At 37.0% G+C, this 26,015-nt stretch overlaps 1 protein-coding gene across 5 annotated transcripts in view; it reads left to right on the forward strand.

The window, feature by feature from the left end:
• AUH (AU RNA binding methylglutaconyl-CoA hydratase) overlaps positions 1-26,015 on the forward strand; it is a 113,379-nt gene that overhangs the window by 20,630 nt on the left and 66,734 nt on the right. For all 5 annotated transcript variants that reach the window (XM_084305095.1, XM_084305096.1, XM_084305097.1 and 2 more), the window contains one exon: positions 12,719-12,805. In XM_084305095.1, the coding sequence (XP_084161221.1) occupies positions 12,719-12,805 (87 nt within the window). The remainder of the gene's footprint in view (positions 1-12,718; positions 12,806-26,015) is intronic.

Here is a 26,015-nt window from a genome sequence, read left to right on the forward strand (position 1 = left end):
GTGCTGTAATTATTTTTCATTATAGCGGCCATTATGGTGCTGTTTTACAGTGGTAACCAAAACTGTCTGTAACTCGCCAGTATTGCAGCTATTACTGAACAGTGCTTGCTCAGTGTTAGGTTGTCTGTTTCTTGCTCTGCTCCCAACCCAAGCGAGCACATGGGTGTGGTCTTACCTTCTAGCCAGAGTCACTAAACAAAACTGTAGTTTCATGTGACAATTGCAGTGAAATCTTGAGTCATGTACAGTAGTGAATAGCAACATTAGGATGATGATACCATGCTCCCCTTTGACTTTTCTAGGGGAATGCTTGAAATCACTAGGTTTGTTCCAGCAGGTGTTGCAGCCCTAGAGGGTTATTATTTTTTCCATTCCATCTTCAGAGTGCAGTGATGAGCTCTTAACTAAGATCTCAGTATTTAGGGAGATGTGCTTTACCTATTTTCATATAAAAGTACCTTTAGCATTGTTCAGGTAGAAACCGTTTGGAAAAAAGGTTCTTTCTTTACCTCCAGCCCTTCATGTCTGGCAATTTGGCCAAACTTTGATGCCTGAAGGGAATTTGTATTCTCCACTGCCTTTCCATTTGTCAGTTGCTCTTTTTAGTGAAGTCTGTAATTTTGGTGCCTTAGTGTTTTAAGTATTAGATAAACAATTTGAGAGAGGTTTCTAAGTTACAAAATGTTATGTCGCTGTCTTTCTTTATAGGCCTGTATCAGCAACATAATTTTCCTTTAAGTCAAACCTTGTGTTGCTGAAAAAATTATTTGTACATGAGGAAATGTATTTCTTTTTTCTTTTTTTTTTTTTTTTTCAAATCTCTTAAAACCTGAGTTAGTATCCTAACCTTAAGATACTTCTCTTCTGGAACTTCGGCTGTTTGTTCCGGTTTGTTCATGTCCATAATACATTTTAGATTGCCAAGACAGTTTTGCGTATTTTGAGATTGAATTTTGTTTATTGCACAGAAACACAGAAGAGTGCTAGACAGAATTCTGTCTTGTAGTAGTATCAAGTCGTTTGTGGTTTGGGGATGGTAAGAGGGCACTTCTAGCATGGAACGGTTTTTGCGTAAACTCCAGCACGATGCGTAACCCATTTTAATGTGATTATGATAGAGGGTAGCTAATTTGGTTCATGTAATTCCAGCTCTTTTCATCAAGTTCAAATCCGGGTTAAAAGAAAGCAATCACAGGTTGCTACGTGTAAATTCTGTGTGTGCAGTATTCTCCCAGATCCTCTCAAAAGCAGTAAGCTTCTTTTCAGGTATTGGTGAGAGTTTTTGCTACATGGTTTCAGGGCATGCATATGGATGTGCGTGTTTTTTTTTTTTTTGTCACAAGGTGTACTCTGTCATCTGTGCTCCGTATAAAATGGTTAAAATCAGGTGAAGATTAATAGAAAAATAGAAAGATACAGATTATGATTACCTCAGTTAGGACTAAGTTGATAAGAGGACAGCTTTTGGCTAGGCCTCTGTTACCCAGGACATCACTGGTAAATGCATTTCTGCTTAGGCAAGGAATTAATTTTTTTTTTTTAAGTTGTATTACATATCTCTGAACATTTGACTTAACATTGCAGTTTCCAAGGTCCAGATCTCTTCCGTAACTATTAAGTCAACTTAAGTAGTCACCTCCATTTGAAATACCCACATCACATCTGTATGTATTTGACATCTTGACCTATGAAGGAAGACTGTTAAGTTTCTTCACAGTTCTCTGAACTAAGTTGTTGTCGTACACTGTACAACTTAAATAACCATTTACATTGGTACTAAGTGCCCATGGCACCTGGTTTCTTTGCTGGTGAGGGAACTAAGCCTGCTTTGCTGTTTATATCCTTAGCTGAGAAAACCTGATGGCAAAAATAATCTGACTTCATGTGCTTGGTGGTAATGCATACTGGAAATGAAATACATGTGCAAAATATGTGGCAAAAATAGTTATTGCATGGTACAGAATTTCTTTCCACTTGCTTTTGAAAAGAATAAAATGATCATGTAGCAGAGGTATTTAGACATATCTGACTCTGTCATCTTCATTTTAAGACAATTTACAACAGTTAGTTTCATATCTACTTCTTTCTATAAATGGCATAGAATAACACACAATAGAACTATGCATTGTGTACTAATTGCCATAAAAATGAAAAGAAGCTTCTAATAATTCTTTAAAACTTTTACTTGCTCATCTCTTGGCTTTGCCTGCCACTTAATGCTTTCCTGTGAGGACACCTTTGTTGTATGTTTATTGCAATTTAAAAAAAAAAAATAAAAATTTTGTTCAGCTTCCCTATTAGATATGTAACTATGAAAGCTAGAGGGGAACAAAAAAACTGCATTGACATAAATATGGCATACAGTTGCTTATGTGTTCACAGTTCTAATATGCTCATACCATGATACAGAAACAGATGGATGCTTGGCCATAATGAAAATTCTGAGTATATCATAGGTAGCTTACTAAAGCCATCAGTGGTCATCTCTTTTGTAAGTTTTAAAATGTTCCCTTTGTAGAACTAATACAAGTAATATGAAAGTGAAAAACTTACGAAATACCTCTTGATCATTGTCTTCTTGCAAAATTTTTATTTTTTTTCCTGTTTAAAAGTGCTTTTATGTATATTTGAATAGAGAAATGTATGTGTCCTTCTGTATATACAGATCAGATATTAAAATATATCGCAACTCTTGTCTTACACCAAAAGAAATTTAAAAGATAAGTAAAGTAAATTGCATAGCTCATCATCTGATCCTGCCTATTTTAGGCAAAAAACAGCCACCAAACAGCTATTTAATGATGAAAAAGTGCAGATATGTGGTTGTTTACAGTGTCCCTCTTTTATTCTTTTTTCTTTTTTTTCCAGTAGCTTATGTAAATAGTGAAGCATTAGAACTCTGTTGAATAAAAGAAATTTAAGGTCTAAAGTAGTTTATTGTTGGAATTCTAATACTTATCTTTGGAGTTCCTGTCACCGGCTGGAACTTGGTGACTTTGTGGACGGACATGGTCTTTAAGTGACAGAGCTCTGGGCTCAAATACCACCAATCCATATAATTTGTTAATCCGCTCCAGATGGCAGGTAATGTTCCAGTGTTGGATCACTGTCCTCATACTTCCTCTGTAGTACGTTGCTGACAAGTCTATTGGATGGTCTTTTAAAAATAGAAGAGATCAAGTATCTCTGAAGCATTTAAAAATATAAAGTCCTTAGAAAAGTCAATTGAGTTTGCAACATTCATGCTGAAAATGGATTCGGTGGATGGGAAATCTTGCTCTTTGCAAGCACTTTCATTTATTTCTCTGTGTCAGTTTGAAGCTTTTGGGGACAGTGGGAATAAGAGGAAGTACTGATTATGAGCAGTTTAACTTGTTGCTTAAGAGAAATAGAGTTGCAGCTGCTGTTTTGCTGTCTAGGTTCTGCATGAACAAAGCATAATTAAGAGATGTTCCTGTTCATGGCTCAAATGCTTACTAGTCCATACGTCCACACAGTCCTGTGTGGAATGGCAAGACTTTGGCCTTCAGTGCTGGCCCAGTGTTAATATGAGACAGAGATGTTTGTGGAATGCTAGCCATTTTAATGCATTTTTTGGGGGCGTGGAGGGGCAGAGAGGGGGTGAGGAAGAGTGTTTAAGGAATAGTCTTTCTGGATAGACTTAAAATGGCCAAAGTTGAGCTCCTTATCTTTTACCTTTAAGACTTTTTTTTCTCAGTTCGAGTTTCCCCACAAACATACATGTTCTTTTCACCTGCTGTAATTTGGAAAGGTTTCTAGTCAAACTCTGTAGCCACATCATCAAGTCTTTCTAAGGTCAGTACTTCTAATCTTTCCTCAAGTTTGTGTGCGGTCTGCTGTATGTAGTGGTTGAGAGGTAACAAATCATGACAACTGTTAAAGCTATTGTTTTCAAGGTATGTTTATTTTCATGTGCTGCATGTGTCATTTACATGCTTGTTTGAATGTTCCGCTGAACGTATAGTGCTGTTTAACTGCACAGAATCCAGTATCATCAAGTGTTGACTTGCTGGAAGCTTCCAGGTGATACCCCAATATGGCTAATAGTGATCTTCTAAAATAAAAAAAACAGGTAGATACTAGTTAGTGTCTTTTAGATCAAAAGATGGGATGGTATATTTTCATATACCATATTTTCAGGGAATATTTTCAATTTTAAAAGAAGAAAAAGGCATTCACTTATCTACGTTTAGGCTATAAAATAACTTAAATTGTGGTTTTTCTCAGGAAGAGCTCCTCATTTCCTTAATAGGATTTATGCCTGAATACAGACTTCAGGATTTCTTCAGAAGGGGTTCTGGCTGTCTTTTTTTTTTTTTTTTTTTTTTTTTTTTTACCACATAACACACTTCCCCTTTTTCTATTTACAGCTCATAAAACTGGGTGTGCTGTTAGTTAAGTATTCTTAAATTATTACTAATCAAAATAGATAAACCCAGCAGTATCAATTCCTTTTACCATCAGAAAAAATATATGTGCAGTGGTCATATGTACAGTATATATGCAAAAGATTTGACTCAGTCATCTGTAATAATGCAATGAGAAATTTGTATTTTTCTAATTACTTGATTTACTAGAAATCAAAGTGGAACAACCACTTGCTCATCATTTTGAATATATTCACATTTCATTGAATTGAAAGGCTTACTACTAATTACAAAAAATACTCGGTCTGAATATTAATAATTTAAAGTTAAGAAAGATGAGAAGCCTTGTCACTAGCAAATTTTAGGAATGCCTACATATTCCTTAAACAATACAAAGCAGTTTTTCAGCTGTCATTATATGGATAAGTATGAGCAGACTCACTGGAAAGGTCTTGCATGTGATATAGACAACTTGCTGTGCAATGTTAATGCTATTTTGTTGCAGTAGTGGTGTTAATATATATACTACAATATACATGTATTGGCTAAGATTTTTCTAGCTCTTAGCTTAAAACCCAAGAACTCTTGTGCTGGTCTCTTCAAATGATTTTCACATGGAAAGCGTGGAATGAATAAAAATCACAGTTAGTGATTTCACAGTTAGTTGGGAGCTAAATAGTAGAGTAGAAAACGAAACTTCTATGGTTGTGTAATTTGCACCATACCGTTCTGTATAAGACTCCAGTTCTGTTTTCTCCCCTTTCCCTTTTCCCCTCTTGAATAATAATTGCAAGAGTCACTGCTTTTCCTTTAATTACAGTATTTATCATCACAATGATTTGAAGAGTAAGTTTATACCCTTGCAGTGTTTAAATAGCTGGGTTGATGTTTGAGGAGTTCTTGGGTTCTTTGAAGATTGGGATAAACAGGATTTGTCATGATTTAGTTGTTCCTAACCATTTATTAGGCAGCCTTCATTGCTACCATCACTGTCTCCTTCTCCTGAATATTCTGTACTGGTACTGAGTTGCTCGAGCATGTGCAGAGAAGAGCAATGAAACATAAAGGGTCTGAACTTTGGCTATGGGACTTGATAGGTCAGGTTGACAGTTGGACTTGGTGATCTTGAAGATTTTTTATGACCTAGGTGATTCTGTGGTTCTCTATCTGTCTGAGAGTAATGGATGCTGCAGCTACCGTGCCTGTCTTCTGCAAGGCCTAACAAAGCCTTTTAGAAAGGAGGCATAGCACAGAATCAAAGTTAATACTGTCTTAAATTAGTCTGGACACAGGCAACTGTCATGTTCTTGTACCTTTCCATTGCCACCGGTCTGTTGTGTTACAGAGGAAACTGCAGAAAATCCTGCTGTGATAGTTATTCAGTGTTTTTGTTCCAGAAGCAGGTACTGCTGGCCTATGGAGTCACCGAGACAGTTGTTGGGTGAAGGAAGTGTCATAAGGAAAATCACTTGGTGTTTGGGAAAATGTGTGCTTTGTTCTGAAGAGATGAGTGTTGTTTTTTATTTATTTATTTATTTCCCTGCCTCTCCAGTTGAAGATGAGTGCAGGAAAGGAATATGAAGTGGAAGCATAAGCTGTCTTTTTTTTTTTTTTATGACAAAAATATTAATAGGAGGAATATTGTTCAGTGCTTCTAAATTAGACCTGAAAACACAAGGTGAAGAAAGAACCAGCTGACTTTAATCCATATCTGGTTTGAGTTTGCATAGGCATAGAAAAGGGATTGTAGAATCTATGTATATAAAGCTAAGGGAGTTTATATTCAACACTCCCAGATTTGAGGAGGAAATCTGTCTGAATTAGTGTCCTGGCCCTTAAGAAAGGGTTGGGCTTCTGGAGCTTTAAAAAAGTGTATGCTGTACATTCTAAAGTATCCCACTTATTCCAATTTATTTAGCAGCTAGTACTTTAAATCTACTTTAAAATCAGTAGATCTGGGTGTAAATTATTGCAAAATATGAGATAATCTGTAGCAGTAGAGCTACAAGGCTGCCATTTTACAGGAGGATGTGTTCAGGACTGACATCCTGTGAAAGGCACAAATATACAGGAATTGCAAACGTGTTTTGTTTTGTTTGTTTGTTCTTCACAGTTTGGTGACTCTCAGGCACTTGTCTGTGACACAGGGGGATATGTGCAAAACAAGGAGATACCAAAGTCATGCTTGTAACAGCATATGACAGCAAATCATACACAGAAGAATCTGAATACCAGTTTTGACTTAAGAGTCATATATCCAGGTTTAGAAAACCTCATGAATACAAACCCTTGCATCAAAAATAAATCATTTCATTCATTTAAATTACCTCCTTGTGTAGGAAACATGCACAGTATCTTTCATACCAAATTGCTTTTCTCTTGACTACAGTGACTGCAGCCAGCATCCTTTTCTTACTGTTTAGAAATGCAGAATATGCCTTGCTTTTTATCGAAGTTACAAGTAAATGTCATTTTGTTTTTACTCTGTTCAGGTGGTATGTGCAAAAATTTGTTTCTGTACTGGCATGAAAGAGGATTCGTGGTGGTTGTTGACAATAAACCAAACAATTACGAGAAAAAGTAGTTACTATTAAGTTATGATGAGTGAATTATAAAGTCTTGTGTTTTCAGACGTTGTGATAACCATGTGTTACAATCTGTTTTGTTAAAGTGAAAACTTTATTTAATAGAAAATTTTGAAAATGATGTATGTCCTGGTTTTAGCTAGGAGAGAGTTGGTTTTCCTCCTAGTAGCTGGTAGGGTGCTATGTTTTGGATTAGGATGAGAAGAGTGCTGATAACATGCTGATGTTTTAATTGTTGCAGAGCAGTGCTTACACCAAGCCAAGGACCTCTCAGCTTCTCACTGTCCTGCCAGGGGGAAGGCTGGGGGTGCAGCAAGAACTGGGAGGGGACAGACCCAGGACAGGTGATCCAAACTGGCCAAAGGGGCATTCCGTACCGTATGGGGTCATGCTGAGCAATAGATAGCGGTGGCTAGCCGGGGTGTGGGGGGCTGGCTGCTCAGGGATAGTCTGGGCCTTGGTCAGCGGGTGGTGAGCAATTGCATTGTGCATCACTTGTATTGTACATATTATTATTGTTGTTATTATTATTATTGTTTTCTGTCCTAATAAACTGTCTTTATCTCAACTCACAGTCTTCACTTTCCCGTTTCTCTCCCCCATCCCAGAGAGGGAGGGGGGAGGGTGAGCGAACAGCTGTGTGGTGTTTAGCTCCAGGGGGTTAAACCACAACAATTGTAACAGCCCTAATATGTTTAAGTAACAAAGTAGTAGACACTGAGAGACAAACCAACAAGGTAGGCCCAGTGTCAGTGTCTCATTTTTTTTAAAACTAATGTCTGTTTGTAGAGCTTTAGGGCTTCAGAGCCAGCTTTTAAGTCTATTAGTATACTGTACATTAATTCAGTCTTTAGGCTAGTGGAGGTCTGGTTAGTTAGGTCAGAGGTTGGACTAGGTGATCTTGGAGGTCTCTTCCAACCTAGATGATTCTGTGATTCTGTGACTAGGTCCCAGTGTAAATGTACATGTTCTGGTTTTTTGTTCCTTATACATCTCATGTTATGTTCTTTCTTTGTAATGATCGTAAGTGTATACAAACTCTCACTGGTTTTTAATTGCTGGATTTGTATAGTGTACTTTCTAACAATTTTTTGCATCAGAAATTTGAACTTGAGTTTTGAATGCTTTATATATAACCATTATAGTTTCTCCATTTCCTTTTATGTGAAAAAATTAGGTACTTTTTTTTTCTGATGTTACTGACCTCTCTACCTTCGTTTTCTGTTTCCAACTAAACTTGTTTGATAAAGTGCTAAAGTGCCTTTTTTTTTTTTAAGCCCAGTATGAATTGCAATAAAATGTTGGGATGCAAGTCATACTTACGAATCTATTAGCTACATAAAAGTAATGATCATCTTTGTTTAGTGTCATGTTAAAAAATGAACATCAAAGAAAAGTTTTAGAGAATATTTGAGTTTGGATGAAACTTTATGGAGAGTGAGCGAGACTAAATATCATGGGATTCCTTCCTCCCTCATTGAAAAGTTTTGACCGTTTTAGTTTACATCTTTTGAGTCATGTTATGGAAGTATATGTTAAAGCATATACGGAATAGTACTGTACAATAAAATTTCTAGACATTTAAGTGTGGCATTTGGAAAATGAGGTTTACACAAAGATTCCAGAAGAGATTTTTTGAACACAACACTTAGCTTTTCAATAGCATATAAATTATGTTCAGAAAGTGTGTGAAAATATCCAAATAAGGCAAAAGGCATAAGGGTCAGAGCAATCACTGTAAAACTTTTTTTTTTTTTTTTTTGGTGTGTTTTTGAAGTTAAATAGCCAATCCTTGTCATATAGAAGTGTAGGTGGGAAAATTCTAGTGAGTAACAGCAATATGCCTATTTTGCTGGACTTGGCTTTCAAATAAATATTTTCTGTGGTATCATTGTGAAATGCAAGTCAAAACACATGTTGCAAAAACTCTCTAGAATGACAGTGTACAATGTCCAAACATTTAATAGCCAAATTTAAAAAAAAAAAAAAAAAAAAAAAGGTTAATTGCATCAATATTTTTACCCTTAAGTCAGATAAAAAATAACTAACATTTCCATGCTTTCCTGACATTGGGGGGGAAAATAAGAGGGTGAAGGATCAAAATAAAGTAGAGAATTTCCTTTGGGATTGAGAAAACCTTGGAGAGTGTAGGTAGTAGTTAAAACAGCATGCATTTCCTCAGAGTAGTGTTAAGGATTGATCTGTGTATACCAGTTGCTTATGTACTTACTGCTTAGCAGATCTTCAAAGGAATGCTGCTTGGACTGCTACTTTTCAAACAGGACTGTTTACGAGAAGTCTTCAGGGAAGTTCTCTCCTATCAGCTTGTCCCATAAATTCGGACGTGATATTTTTATGAATTAAGTTGGTTCAAGTAGAACTCCTTCCTTGCTCTAATCCTAATGTTGCTTTAGGAGAACTATTATACTTCTCTTTTGGCATGGACTACCAGCTCCTAGTAATTTGAAAATAGAAGCGTATAGTCCTTAAAAGGGAGCTTGTGAAGCACTGGATGGGAGCAGAGGGCAGGGAAGTGGTGAGCATGACCCAGGAACCACAGTTTTGTCTAGCTTTAGCTATATTTCTGCGTGGATATAGTTCAATTGGTGGGACAAAACATCAAAATGCCAGAAAGAGCAATATGGACTAAGTAATGATTCACATTTTAGCATGAACTGGATGGATATGAGGATGTAATTACAGTGTACACTCAAATCTGTAACATTTAGTTTGCCTTAGCTCACTGGTAACTTAAGATACCTCTTTCTTGCATCTTTGGGCAGAAAGGCTTAGAAAACCCTGCATTAGTGTGACATAGAGACCCGCAGTACAACCTTCTGAAGTCTGTTGGGAGTGGATGTGGGGAAGCAGATTGCCCAGCATATCTGCAGATTTCGGCTGTGGTCCATGGGAATGGCGCAGAGAGCCATTCTTTAAGTTTTTTTTTTTTGTAGTTTGAAAATCTTAGCTACTTTGTTGTTGTCAGGACTTTAGCAAATAATATTTGCAGATACTTTAAAGTACTTAACTTGGGATGACAGGAGGGATCTTTGATTTCAGCTGCTGAGAGAGCAGAAGCCTCTGGTTGAACCTGCACTCTTCTTCATGACTGTCTTCAGAAACTTAACCTTACCTACTTCTGACTTGAGAACAGCTTTCGAAGAAACATGTGAATAGTTCTTTGCTGTGTGGATCAAGGAATTCTTCAAAGATTCTTTGATCAGCAGTTTAATCTTAAAACAGGAACAAAAGTATTAGGTCAGTGGCAGTTCCATTTCCTGTGAACTATTGGAGTGAAGCAAATGGTTTCTGCCTAAAAGTCTTCTCAGAAAGATCTTCGGTTACTTTACTGCTTTAGTGCTAAAATAGAAAAGGATTAGGAAAAGAACTTTGTCCATTTCCTTGACAGTTATGAGGGAGAAATACTTAAAAAAAGGAAATGTAAGGTTACAGAAGTTGGTTAATGCAGTGAGATCAACTGTTGTGCTGGAAATTCTTCTTACGCTTTTTAACTAATTTTAAATTACCACCTACCTTTTAATGCATTTGTATGAAAGTTCTTGTTGAAAACTCAGAGTTCTGTAAGTACATTTAAATAAGTGTATATATTACAAATGAAGGCCTGAATCTGTGACCTTTTTATTTTTATTTTTATTTTTATTTTTATTTTTATTTTTATTTTTATTTTTATTTTTATTTTTATTTTATTTTCCTAGGGTGGGAGGGAGGGTAGGTTGAATCCACTTTCTTTATGAGTTTGAATAACGTAAAACCTAAGAGGTGCCTTAGTCTTACCTTGACAATAGATTTTCCGAACAGTAATACTAGAGACATTTTTAGGTCCACTGCTTCTCTTTTCAAATTTACTTTTCTACAGCATGCCAAGTGAACAGGATTTCGGTGCATGGGAGTTTTGTATCGGATTATACAGGTATACAATTCTCTCGTTACTAGAGCATGCAGCCTATTGTTATTGTTATATAGGCAATTATATGGTTTTAGACAAAGTTGCAGAAGCTAATCGCAAACATTAAATGACATGAGAGTAGGAATATTTTTTCTCATTTGTTCACCTGCTTTATCAATTGCTTTTAAAGCAGGTATTATCATTGCATTTTGTAAATGCTATTTTCAGTTACAGAACTCTGTATATAAACGTATTTCTCTGTGGCTTTACATGGTTTAAAAGTCTGTCCAGACTTATGAATGCAAATTTTGTTTGCTTTTGAGGTTCCTGGCAAGATTTCTGTAGGCATTAATTATGAATTAATGAGGTAGCAGTTGCAACAGTGTTGCAGCAATTTTGCTGCAGTATTTCTAAGTACATGCAGACTACTCAGCTGGCCTGTCACACTGTTGTCAGTTGTGGTACATCATAGAAGGTTCCTTGAAAGCTTTTGGAAAAGTGTCTGAAGGTGTAGCTGAACCTTGATGTTTTTTAGTGGGAGACATGCAAATGTGTGCTTCATTGTGTTTATATTAACATGCATAGAAGGAGAACAAATGTAAAATGAGAAGCTTTGCAAAGGGAGATTTAGAGCTTCATTATTGGACATGTTACTGTAAAATGGCATTTCCACATTAGTCAAAAAGTCAGATTGAGATATCAATTTTGATTTAAAAAAAAAAAAAAAAAAGAGGGGGGGGTAGGCTAGAGTTGTTAATTTTGACTACTGCTCTCTAAATGTTTGATGAAGAGGGTGAACTGCATTGAGCAGGAATTAAGCCCAGAAAGGGGAACATATGACTGCTTAGTTTTAAATCAGAGTTACTGTTTTAACTGGATTAGAGTCCAGTACATTTTCCTGAATGGATAGCATTTTGGTTCTGAGGATAGAGAAATACAAATTATTTTTTTTCCTTTCATTGTTTAGTCTTTTATATGCCAAGAAACTAAGTTAATAGATTCGTTTTTACAAAATGGAAAAATATATACACTAAATTCAACTGGGAATGTTGCATTTCTTAGGAAAATGTATATAAAATTTTTGTATTTTTAATGTTATTCTTCCTCTGTAAGAAAGATGGGCTTTGTATTTTACTCTGTATTTGGTTGTTGTTGTTTCTCACTTTCCTTACTCATTCTTGAGAAAAAATGTCAATTTCTCTTACCAGTGAATTCTAATTACCTCTAGTTATAGGGTGCTGTTTAAACAGAATTATCTTCATAATGTTATGAAGAAATAGATTAAAACTTTTTAAGGTTTTTTTTTTTGATGTAAAAAGTGCCATATGCAGCATTCAAAAATACGTTTCAGTAAAATTAGTTGAAAAATTGTACTTGACCCACTGTTGAAGTTTTTATTTAGATAAATATTGTCTGTTACTGTAAAAACATGCACCCTAGTTACTTCATGATCTAACAGCAGAAGAATAACAACAAGACCATGATAAGAAAACCACATAATTATCAGACTTTGTGACACAGCAGAAAAAATAGAAATATGTGTCGGAAGAAATATTAACCCACCTAGATTTTATTGTTCATTAATTTGAGAAGAAATGCCACTGGGAAGAATATCCTTGATGAAAATCTGCTGGGTAATTTGAATTACTTTTTTTTTGTGATAAAGATTCTCTGTTTTCCTTGAAATCTGTGCAAGATGAATGTGGACAATTTGAACTGTCCTTGTCTCAAAGCAGACTTTTTTTTTTTTTCTGGCATACAGCTATATTTCACTTCTGAAAACAAATTTACAGTACTGTATACAGTTTGCTAACATATATGTGAAATGTCACTTACAGGTGCTGACCTTAAAGAAAGAGCAAAAATGCACTCAAGTGAAGTTGGTTCTTTTGTCTCAAAAGCAAGAGCAACTATTAATGAAATGGGTATGTAAACTCTCCCTTGAATTATGGTTTTTAACTATAAACTGGATCAAAGGAATGACATAAACATGCTTGGTTAGTTCCTGACAGATACTAAGATACACACAAATATTTGTATTGATGAGATATATAGATCATGGGGTGCATTACATCTTTTAAAATGTGACTAAATGATTTGAAGTTTGTTTTTTAGAATGTTAGAAAAAAGCTAAATCTCAACTGAAATATAGGTGACTTGCCCTGCTGTTTTTATAAAGGATGTATTGTTTTGTGACACCCAAGTGCTTTGGAATTGATTTTCATTATTGCATACTTCTGTTTGGTTTCATTAATACAGTCTTTAATACATTTTAGAAACATGTTAAACATCAGCGACAGATAGGATACATGCTTCTAAGGTCTTCTATAACTTTGTTCAATATCACCAAGCAGCTATATAGATTTTCTTAAAGGAAAATGTTAGAATCTACATTAAAATACTGGAATAATAAATTTATTATAAAATAAGGCTTTACATTTTTGAGAGATATTCCACTCAATCTCTTGAAGCCAGTTCCAGTGTTTTACCACCCCCATGGTACAGAATTTTCTCCTAATCATAGAGTCATAGAATCATTAAGACTGGAAAAGACCTTCAAGATCATCTGGTCCGACCATCACCCTGCCACCAGTGTCACCCACTAAACCATATCCCCAGTCACCACGTCCAACCTTTCTTTGAACACCCCCAGGGGCGGTGACTCCACCACTTTCCTGGGCAACCCGTCCCAGTGCCTGACTGCTCTTTCTGAGAAGAAATGTCTCCTCATTTCTAACCTGAACCTCCCCTGGCACAACTTGAGGCCATTCCCTCCAGTCCTATCACAGTTACCTGTGAGAAGAGGCCAACCCCCAGCTCCCCACACCTTCCTTTCAGGTAGCTGTTTAGAGCTATGAGGTCTGCCCTGAGCTTTCTCTTCTCCAGACTAAACAACCCCAGGTCCCTCAGCCCCTCCTCATAGGACTGGTGTTCCAGGCCCTTCACCAGCTTCATAGCCTTTCTCTAGGCATGTTCCAGGGCCTCGATGTCCTTCTAGTAGTGAGGGGCCCAGAGATGAACACAGTACTTGAGGTGCAGCCTCACCAGAGCAGAGTACCAGGGGGTTGATCACCTCCCTGCTCCTGCTGGCTGCACTATTCCTGGTACAAGCCAGGATGCTGTTGGCCTGCTTGGCCACCTGGGCACACTGCCGGAGTCATGTTCAGGTGAGCATCGATCAGCACCCCCAGATCTTTCTCCTCTGAACAGCTTTCCAGCCACTCTACCCCAGGCCTGTGGCTTTACATGGTGTTGTTGTGGCCAGACTGCAGGAGCTGGCACTTAGCTGTGCTGAACCTCATCCCATTGGCCTCTGCCCATCAGTGCAGCGTGTCCAGGTCCCTTTGCAGGGGGGACTACCCTCTGGCAGATCGACACTTTCCCCTACTTGATGTTGTCTGCAAACTTACTGAGGGAGTAAGTAACTCAATTCCTTCATCCAAATGATCAATAAAGATAGTAAAGAGGATGGGCCTCAGCACCAACACCTGGGGAATACCACTGGTGACCTGTCACCAGCTGGATTTCACTCCATTTACCATTGCTCCCTGGGCCCAGCCGCCCAGCCAGTTTTTAACCCAGCAGAGAGTGTACCTGTCCAAGCCACAGGCTGCCAGCTTCTCCAGGAGAATGCTATGGGAGATTGTGTCAAAGGATTTGCTGAAGTCTAGGTAAGCTATGGTAACAGGTTTGCCCTCATCCACCAGGCAGGTCATCTGGTCATAGAAGGAGATGAGGTTGGTCAAGCAGAGCTTGCCCTTCATGAATCCATGCTGCCTGGGCCTGATCCCCTGGTGGTCCCACATACATTGTGTGATTGCATTCAAGATGACCTGCTCCACCAACTTTCCTGGCACTGAGGTCAGGCTGACAGGCCTGTAGTTGCCCAGGTCCTCCTTATGACCCTTTTGATAGATGGGCGTCACATTAGCAAGTCTATTGTCCAGTCTGAACCTGCTTTGGTGCAGTTTTGTGCCATTCCTGCACATCCTGCCATGGATTTCCAGGGATCAGAGGCCAGCATCTCCCTCTGCCCTTGCCCTACTCAGGGAGTTGCAGAGAGCCAAGAGATTGCCTCTTCGCCTCCTCTTCTGCAGACTGGATAACCCCCCACCCCCATCATGGGTCCTCCATCTCAGAGGACCAGGCAACCGAAAATCATTAATACTAAATACTGAGGGGAAAAAAAGTCATTAAATGCCTCTACCTTTTCCTCTTCCCTACTTGTTGGGTGACTATCTTCATCAAGCATCAACCCAATGTTTTCCTTGACCTTTTTCTGTTAATATGCACTTGTTCTGGTGTAGTAAAACCTATTCATAGTTTGGGATTTTAGTTTTAATTGATATGTACCAGTTTTTAATAATACCATTTTTTAATAAGAAAAACACAACAAAGAACAGCACAAAACTGTGAGGAATACATCATTACTCAGAGGGCGAGTCTGTATGCGTTTCCTTGATAGCATTGGGTCAGATCTTGGTTTGGCAGAATGGATGGAAACCAGTGTGTTTTGCAGGTAAATGACAGACTGCTGAAGAATAAGTCTCTAATTAGGTACTTCATGGAGATATTTGTGTCCTTGAATTAATATCTTGTCTTTGAACTGAAGTAGATCCTCAAGGCTCATTGAAAAACCTGGAAATGAATAGATCATTAATTTCCTGTAGCAGATACTGTATTTCACGCTGGGTCTTGTCCTCTTACTGGAATGCAAAGCAAGAGCCAACAAGTTGTTCCATCTAGTTAGTTTAAAGATTTTTAGGACGATTCCTTAGATTTTTTTTTTTGTTTGTTTGTTTGTTTTTTTGAGCCTTTCTTGGACTGAAGTTACTGAAAATGCTTTCTGGGCCACTATTACTATTTAAATAGGAATAATTGGTATTAATATTTTCCTTTTACCAGGATTTTTTTAAATTTTTTTTTTAAGTGAGAAAACTCCTAAAACCTGAATACTGGTATTTGGCATTTTTCACTGAATAACTGGGAAAGATAAGCAGTGTGGTGATGCTTTTGTTTGCTTTAGAGTTGAAAAGACTTTAAGACAAATGTTTGATCAACTTAAAGGTTCCTGTGACAGTATTTTAAGTACTGCTTATGTGAGAAATTTTTCAGTGTTATCTAAAAGGTTTACAGTGGGTTACTTATGACAACAGTGAATTTCTTGAAGTGTAGGAAATCAGAAGTAGTACTGAGGAATGTTTTCATTCATTGATCTGTGTTGATTTTTTTTTTCTCAAGAAAGAGACATGAAATTGTGGTCAAGTGGAATTAATATTTCAGAATGTTATTTACTGAAATACCTAGATAAGAAGGTGAAGGGATGCAAGACACAGACTCCTGATGGCTCTTGAACAGAAGACGTTTATTGCCCTTTCTCACTACTACATATACTTTCCCTGTAGCCCCACGCGCTGTCCACGTGTCTGAATCTATCATAAAATTGGTCAGAGACCCTCAGACGTGCCTGGAGCCAGCGAGCAATTGGCCACCGCCCAAAGCTCATCTTTAAAGATGTATCCAATTTACTTTATCTCAACCTTGCTTAAGTTTTTGCTTCTACCTTGCTTGTTTCCTCATTATTTCTAATCCAGGGACGTGAGAAACACCGCGAAGCCACCTGCAAATTCCTTTCCCACAAGAAGGTTTATTAGGGGCTGGTGTAATAGTGGTTAGATAAGCTGCAGATTGGAAAAGAATTTGAACATAGCCTTTGCTAGATGTTGTAACAACACTTTTTTTGCATAGATTGGGTGAAAGATTCTTGCATTCTCCCTCTCTCCTTCCCTTTCTTATGTTCCTCCTGCCCCCCATTTCTTCATGAAACCACTAAATGAAACAATCGCTGGGAGGTTTTAAAACTGTTACGTGACATTTGGCTATCTTCCAGTTTATTTTTTCACAGGCAAACTGATGGCAATTTGTTGTTCAGGATTAGAGAAGTACTGAAATAGCACTTCTAATGTTCTTCTGTTTTTATGTCACGTATTTAAGTAGTTTTTCCATTTCATGTATTCCCACTGTATACTTATTAGACATTGTTTTTGGACATGTTATGCCAATATGTATTTATAGGATTAATCTATTATCTTTCTGAAAGGGCAATTTGAAATATATTTCCTTGCATTAGGAGTTGATAGAGAATATAGAAAGTGGATTTTATAAACTGGAGATCGGATTAGATTAGACTGGTGCATATGGTGTGATGATGTCTGATGCCCTTATGAGTAGAAGTGAGCATTAATTCTGTAGCAAGTCAGAGCTTCTCAGTTCTTCTTTTCTTCTTCTGAAGAAGTGGTCTGTCATTACAGAACCTAATTTTAGTAGAACTAGTGGGATGTTGTATTTGCATTAGATTACTCACAATGAATTAGTATATTGAAAAAAAATGTGATAGTTTTCCTGCCCAGCAACAACCAGAATGTAGTGAAATGTTTAGAGGGAAAACAGTTTCCTAATGATGATTTGCAACTGCAGAATGCTGTATAGCTAGGGAACAGTATTTGCCAATTTCCCACTTTGTTCTTTTTCTATCCAAGTTTAATGCTGTAATCTCATTTAAAATGTGTTCTACTTTTTGGTTTCCAGAAATAGGTCATGTTTTGATAATTGTGTTTGTGTTCAGATGTCTGACCTAGTAAGGAAATGCTTCTTTTTAACAGTATTTTCAGAAAGAAGAACATTAAGTTATCTCTGCAGACAAAATACAGGAAAGGTTAATTACATCTTGAACAACTGGATAAACTTAGCTTTTTAGAATTGACATGACTTGGCTTTCTTCAATTCCTGTCAATTTCATTATGTTTAAAATCCTTACGCTAGTGGTTTTGTGAAAGGCTGCAGCATCATTTTGGAACACAGTTACAGAAGAGAATTTTCTGGAAATTAAAAGCATACTGCATTTGTCTTTATGGGATTAATTTATAACTTGCTAAATTTGGGTGAAGCATTAAGACTGCAGTAAATATGGTATAAAAATAAGCACTGAAAAAAAGCTGAAAACATGGTACTGAGCTGTTAGTTACAGTTCTTAGAGCTTTAACTTGAGAGGGAAAAAAAAAAGCAAAACAGCCTCTATTTTTAGAAGTGGTTGCTTTGCTAAAATTATACCAGAATTGTGTGGGTTGTTTTTTTTATTTATTTATTTTTTTTATTAAATAGTAGGAATTATAAGACTATTTGGCCATTACTGTATTCTGCTTTGAGGCTCTTTATTACTGATGTAATGCTGTCTTTACCCTCAACAACAACAAAAACAATAATAATAAAAAAAACAGGAGAGAAAAACCTTAATAGATCTCTTCGAGCCATGTACAACAGAACAGGCAGGACTAAATGAAATAAAATCTCACTGACTCCCAGAAACCTTGTTTTTTGTGCTTTTGGGGAAAAATCCTCTTGTTATGGATCAGATCTTCAGCCTATATTTTCTGTTAAATCCATGTTATTCTTCTAAACTGGCTGTGGGGACGAGGCTGTGATACTGCTATTGTATATATGTTATCAGTAGAGATTTCAGCTACAAAACAGTTTAAGGCTAGCTGTGAAGCTGAATGCAATAATCACCGTTCGCCCAAAAAAAACCCCAACCAACCAACCAACCAAAAAAAAAACCCACATGTTTAACAGAAAGAAAAAATGAAACTAAAGAAAGAATTTGGATTGGTGTATCTTTATAGTTACTCAATGAAGTTCGGTCTCAACCACTCGTAAGTAAAGAACACAATTATTTATCAAAGCTGTACAAACAACATAGGTGTAAGTAATCCCACAAATGAGAGGAAAAAAAAGGGAGATTAAAAGTACTCAAGAAAATCAGAAGTCCTAGTTAAAAGTGTGGTCAGGCTTGTTTTTTTTTGTCCAGTGGGAGAGAAAACACCTTTCAAATGGACTGATGGGACTTAGATCTAAAAATGTCTTCTTTCTTAGCTTATGTCAATGAAATGTGAAAATCCAGACACGTGGTTTGATTTTTGGGTGGTCTTGTGTGGAGCCAGGAGCTGGAGAGTCCCTTCCAACTCAGGATATTCTGTGATTGTGGTTCAATGAACTAGCAGTTTTAATTACTGAGGTGACTTGTTTTCTGTTGGACATGTTCTGTTCTAACAAATCTTGTACTGCTTTGTTTATGACATCTAAGGAGTTTGGTTCTGTAAGTTGTGATACGACTTCAACAAGTAATAGTATTTAATAACTTTATTTAAACATAACTCTCACAGCTGTGATTATTTTTTTGACATAATCCAATTTGTAGGTGACTATCCTGAATACAAGAACTTTGTGGTTGGTTACTCACTGTTGTTTCACGAACGGCATTTCTTCTTAGGTGCTTTTTATTTTATTTAAAGCAGATACAAATGTATATTTAGTGTTTTTTTTTTTTGTTTATTTTTTTTCCCTCCTTACAAATTCTCTGTCAGTATGGCTTCTTCTAGTCATCACTAAACTTTTAATTTACCTAAAAGAATGCTCTCACTCATCCTTCAGGGAATAATCTACTCTCCAAAACAGTCTTTTTTTTTTTTTTTTTTTTTTTTTTTTTAAGATTAAAGGTTATGTATTATTGGAAATTCCTAGGTTGTGCCAAGCTACATACTGTGGATTTTTTTTTTATACAAGCTGTCAAAACATGATCTCAAAGGTCCCAAGAGTGGAATCAGGATTGTATAAGCTTCACTTGATTTCTAGTCTACTACCAGCTGACTTTTTCATGACAAAATCTGAAAAATAGGAAAGAATGATCATTGATAAGGTAAATACCTGGGACTGCTCAGTCTGGAGAAGAGGAGGCTCGGGGGAATCTCATAAATACTACAAATATGTGAAAGGAGAATGCAAAGAGCACGGAGCCAGGCTCTTTTTAGTGGTGCCCAGTGACAGGACAAGAAGCATTAGTCACAAACACAGGAGGTTCCCTCTGAACATTAGGAAGCAGTTCTTTACTGTGTGGGTGACCAAACACTAGCCCAGGCATGGGGTACACAGAGAGGTGGTGGAGTTTTCTTCCTTGGAGATCTTCAGAAACCATCTGCATGTGATCCTGGGCAACTTGCTCTAGGTGTCCCTGCTTGAGCAGGGGGGCTGGACCATATGGCTTCCAGAGGTCCTTTCTAACCTTAACCATTCTGTGATTCTGTAATACAGTGTCTTATGTAGGTATTTGAGTTTCTGGGGCTTCTGTGAAACCTTGGTTAATATTAAAAGTTCTGGTTCAGTACTAGCAACTCAAAAGAAACTGACTTCACTGTTGACTTCTCCAGCATAAAGATATTTTGTTCTTTACAGAGCATATGTCAAAACATGTAGGTCAAATATGATAAAAGAATATTCTGTTGAATAGTAAACTGTAAATGGAATTTTATCCTCAAAATGTAGAATACTTACTCTTCACTTTGATAAACATTTCTGCTGTGATAAATATTTTGTATGCAACCTTCTAGTTCCTTCACTTAGTTCTGTTATTCAAAGGATATCTTGATGACCATCACCTGCATTTAAAGGAGAATTTATTTCATCTAGTTCACTTTAAGGATGTGTTTGAGTTTTTAAAAATAGCTGATATTGTGTGAAAAACACAGCTGTTAGAAAAGTTTGGACTGTGTGAATAATGTTCCATAAATTTTCATCAAGGCTTTTCAAAAGGGGGGAGGTATCTACATTTTTCTAGATAAGATGCAGTAAAATACATTTCCCAATTTCATATGCAACTGCGTATTTAAATGTTATGCAATAAAAGTATTTTTTATTCTTTTTTATTTGATAATAAAAATATCAATTTTTATTATCAAAATACATAATCAATTCTCACCTGAAATTCATTCCACAGTGCTTGTTTTGCTGTGAAATTTCACTTCACACAGACAAGCAGATAGACACACAGACACAGCCCTAGTGAACAAATTTATCCTTCTTTCTCTACTAAGATGTATCATAGAATTCCCTCAGTTGGAGGAAACTCACAAGGATCATGAAGTGCAACTCATGAATCGACACAGAACCACCCAAAACTCAGACCATATGTCTGAGAGCATTGTCCAAGTGCATCTTGAACTCTGTCAGGCTCAGTGCTGTGACCACTGCCCTGAGGAGCCCGACCCCCCTCTGGGTGCAGAACCTTTCCCTAACCCCCAGCCTGACCCTCCCCTGTCCCAGCTCCATGCCGTTCCCTCGGGTCCTGTTGCTGTCACCAGAGAACAGAGCTCAGAGCCTGCCCCTCCGCTCCCCTTGTGAGGGAGCTGCAGGCTGCCATGAGGCCTCCCCTCAGCCTGCTCTGCTCGGGGCTGGACAAACCAAGGCACCTCAGCTGCTCCTCACACATCTTGCCCTCTAAACCCTTCACCATCTTCATAATCCTTTGGACACTCTTAATAGTCCTTCTTATACTGTGGTACCCCAAACTACATGCAGTACTTGAGGTGAGGCTGCACCAGCACAGAGCAGAGCCGGACACTCCCTTCCTTCAACCAGCTGGCAGTGCTGTGCCTGATGCACCCCAGGGTAAGGCTGGCGCTTCTGGCTGCCAGGGCACGCTGTTAGGTCATACTCAGCTTGCTGTCAACTAGAACCCCACGATGTTTTTCTGCTGAGCTTGATCTCCAAGCTCTCGTCCCCCAGTTTGTACATATTTATATATATGGCATTGCCATGTCCCAGGTGCAGAATCTGGCACTTGTTAAATTTCATACTGTTGGTGATGGCCGAGCTCTCTGATTTGTCAAGATTTCTCTGCAAGGCCTCTCCACCCTCTCAGGAGTGAGCAGCTCTTCTCAATTTGCTTACATTTACAAAGTGACCTAGTATACGTTCAAGTCCTGCGTTGAGATCATTTATAAAAACATTGACGGTAACTGTCCTTAAAATGGAGATGTGGGAAATCCTACTGGTGACTGGTGGCCAGCACCATGTAATCCCATTTATTGTAAGCATTTGAACCCTAGCCATCATCCAATTGCTCACCCATTTTAAGTATTTTTCCTTTAGTGAATACAGTTTGAAAATTATACATCACATTAAGAGACTAAACAAAATATAAATATTTCGTCAAGATAGAGTATTTGCTTATTTTAGAGCTTCAGGAAGAGTGTGGGAATTAGATGCATTCATTTCAAAATGTGTAGGTATGCTATTTGCTGCAGGTTGTACTAGTGATTGAGAGTTTTGGACAGAATTCAGTGTTCATTGCTAAATGAGAGATAGTAGAAGCCCACTTTACAAAAGCTGATTTCCATTGCTTGTTGCAGAGACATGTAAATTAATTTGATTAGGTTTATGAAGATGCTTAAAACTTCAGGAAAGTTTAAATCATCAATTTAAGAAGCAACTATCATTTGAAATGCATATAAAATTGTCACTTTAGGAAGGTGTAAGTATACTGTGAAAGAATGCTGGGTGGTTCAAAACCCGGTAAGACAATTGTCTTACCCAGACTTTGGGTTGGTTTGGTAAGGTTTTTGAGAGAGGTAGAACCTGCCAGAATGAATGACAGTCCTATGGTTAAGTGAGAAACTATATGCTTAGACATTTTTACTTTAAAGTTTGCATCTTTGTGATGTTGTTGCAGATATACATGTATTAATATCATATTGCCTATCACCTGTATCACATTCTGTTTTGGACACGCTTATATCTCCTGACTGCTACTTCAGATAACAACTGCTAATGTAACGTTGACCAAATCTGTCTGCTGGAGGTAAATCTGGGCAACAAAGGTAGAATGCTGTAGCATGGAAAATCAAAGGGAAGGACTATGAGCTTATGTCTCAGGGAAGAACAGATATAGGCTATAACATGAAAAAAAATATTAACTGGGAAACTGAATGAAATATAGCAGATGCAAATCATATTTGAAAAAGGACAAATTTGTAGCTTGCAGTGCTGTGTATAGCAACCAACTTCAGGCATCATGGTCTTCCTGTATTGATGAAACTGTGAAAGGGAGATATTGGCAAAGTATTTCCCTTGCTATGTTACGTGGTTGCCTGTTCATTTAAGTGCAGAACATAGTTAATGCAGTCCAAGACTGCTAGCATTCTGAATGCATTGCTGAACTCTTGGTTATTTTCCAGTAGTAGCTTTGATTTACTGCTTCTCTTGACGTTGAATTAATTTAAGATACCCTTTGACTAAGTATTGTCTGTTTCCTAAATAGATAGTGTTGTCCTTGCAGAGCTGAAATTATGGGCTTTGTCAAATCACATTGGATTGTTTTTAATTAAAAAACACAATGCTAAACTCTGTACCATTATAAAGCCAATGAATGCAACATTAAACTTCTATACAAAGATGTTTATTAGCTATTTATATGACAGCATTGTTTCCACAATAGTTAATACATTTTTTTTCATAATAACTTCCTAAATTTAAAAAATAAAAATTGAGAAACAGGAAAAACCGGGGAGCTGATTGTCCTCCTTCATAGATCTGAGGATTCAGGAAGGAGGTGACTTTGCAATGACAATTCATTGCTTTGATCTCTGTCAGTGCTTCTCAGCCTTGACATAAATTAACATAGATCCAGCTGTAGTTTAGTTTTCATTCTGGTAGTAATTCCAAAGGTCTGTGAGAAAAAGAGACTGCCCTGGAAATGGGTCTTTAGTTTTCCTCCACTAAAAGTTACTATGGAAAAAGAAGGGTGCTGCTTGTTCAAATGCTTTATTGAGATTAATGTAGTTCGTTTGCACATTGATTATTAAAATAATCCTCCACTGTGAGCTGTTTTCTGTCTGTTCACTCGCTGGCGAACCACATTACGCATTTTGATGTATTGGGGAACTCTGCTTATTCCTTACCATGTTAGGGTTTGAAGTTTCATTCTATAATAATAATAATAACAGACCTGTTAGTCCAACCTCACAGCCTGTAAAAGTTATGGAAAAGATTATCCTGGGGGACATCAGAAGTTAGTTAAAGAACAAAGCTTTTATCAGACATAGTCAACATAGGTTCATCAAGGGCAAGTCCTGCCTTCATAACCTAATCTACTAAAAGGTCACCCATGTCGTGGACAAAGGGAAGGTGGTGGATGTAACCTTTGGATTTTATTAAAGGCTTTGATAATGTCCCTTACAGAATGCTTCTGGGCAAATTGTCCAACTGTGAGTTGCACAGGTTGGTGCTATGATGCGTGATTAACTGGCTCAATGGTAGAGCTGAAAGGGCTCTAGTGAATGAGGATATGTCTGGCTGGTGGGCAGTCACTAGCACACTAGGAGTGTTCCTGCTACTCTACTTACTACTGTACTATACAGTACTGTACTGTTCTATCCCTTAATTAGAGGGAATATTTTTTTTTTTAGCTTTTTTTTTTTAGCTCTTTTGCTTTGCCTGTCTCAGTCTCAGGCCCTGTTCTTAGAACCAGTTGGTATCAAAAGGGTAGCAACTCTTGACATGATACAGGAAGTACTGTGCTGGTGTGTGCTATCCAGAAAATACTAAGCTCATTGCTTGGGTCCAGCTGTAGTCTTGGACTTCAGAATAACATGTTCAAGTCTTACATAGCACATGAATTTTGTCTAGGTGTGTGCTGGTTGTTGAGGTTGGCCAGAACTGCTTTGATGATACTGTAGAGCTAGTTTTTTATTTGTTTGTTTTATTTATTATTATTACTGTGAATCAGAGAGACTTTTTCCTCTGTAGTGTTCAGTGTATGAGCTGATTGAAAGTATTGTGTGTTACATTAAGGTAATATAGAAATAAAACTAACTTTAGCGTTAGAATGAGGCAAGCAGTATATAAAATACTGCTGAAAGTTGATATAGGAGAAAAAAATATAAATGTTCAGCTAAAAAGATCACAGTCTTAGGGATTTTCATTGTATTGTGTCAAATGAATTCTACTGGTACTATTGTGTGTGTTAACTTCATGCTTGTTACTGAACAGGTAGATAATAAACAAATGAAAATCTTGTTCCACTGGAGTGTTTTAGCTATTAGAGATTACTGTTGAGCTGTTGTTTGAATTGTATTTTCTATATGTTTTGTAAGTTGGAAAAAATTACACAGAAGTAGAATGTAAAAATGAACTGAATTTATCCTTGTCATCTTTCTTTTGTTTTTTTTTTTTTTTTTTTAAATTCATGTACTTGAATACATGAATGATACGCTATTTGTGTGAGTAATAAGTTTTGAAATGTATGTAGGAAGGATAAGGAAACACTTTTCATTTGTCTTATAACCAGAGCTTTTCTCCATTTGCACAAAAAGTAGATTCTGACATCTAAGGTTTATTTCATTATTGTTTTACTGAGGGCAGAATAAGACTACAAGAAGGAACATGAAGAAACTGAAGAATCTATCTGTGAAACTGAAATGTGCCACTGAAGATGGATGAAATGTCCAAATTATTTTATATAGTTTAAAAGGTATAAGAGAATTTTGGGAGAGTTGGCAACAACTATAGCTAAAGGATTTTATAAAAGCTTCTATCTCATTACCATTAGTTTTCTAGCTTTTGCTATTATCGTAAAGTATATAAGGCACACAGTTCCAACTATCTGTCAATAACAAAGTACCAAGTAGAATTTTTTAAAATTAAGAACATAGTATTCCTATATAAAGTTTTCATTGTGAACTCAAAAGTATTTTTGTAGGTCATTCGCAAGGATCAGTGGAGGAAACTGGGAAATTCATGGGGTTGGTAGAGATACTTTAAGAAAACCCTTTAGCTGCTGTTGTAAAGAAGGGAAGATAAACTTTAATAAAGTTTTTGCTCAATAATAAGCTGTAAACAATGTACACTAGCCATTTTTATTAAAAAACAGAAGTTAATTCCAGGTACTAAATATATATTGTATTTTATGTGGTTCTTTCTTGCTGTAGATTATCTGCATGAACTTTGAAGTATTAAAGCAAAGATAATCACTTTCAAATAAATCTACCAGCAGTAGCAGTCTATTAAGCTTCTTGCTGAAGCACAAGAATTGGAGGGCAGATAAAAGCCTTTCACAGCTGTAGCTAGCAAATGTATGGAAAAGTATTGTGTGTATCCTATCTCACATACAGACCATCCAAACTTAAATGTGTGGTTTTGTTTTTGCATTTCTTGTCTTTTTTTTTTTTTTTTTTTTAAACAGATGTAAATACCTAAATTACTTGGAGTACTTTTTCGTTATTTTTTGCTTTTTGCAATTATGACAGG

Source organism: Netta rufina (assembly GCF_964035555.1).
Source record: "Netta rufina genome assembly, chromosome: Z".
Taxonomy (NCBI): domain Eukaryota; kingdom Metazoa; phylum Chordata; class Aves; order Anseriformes; family Anatidae; genus Netta; species Netta rufina.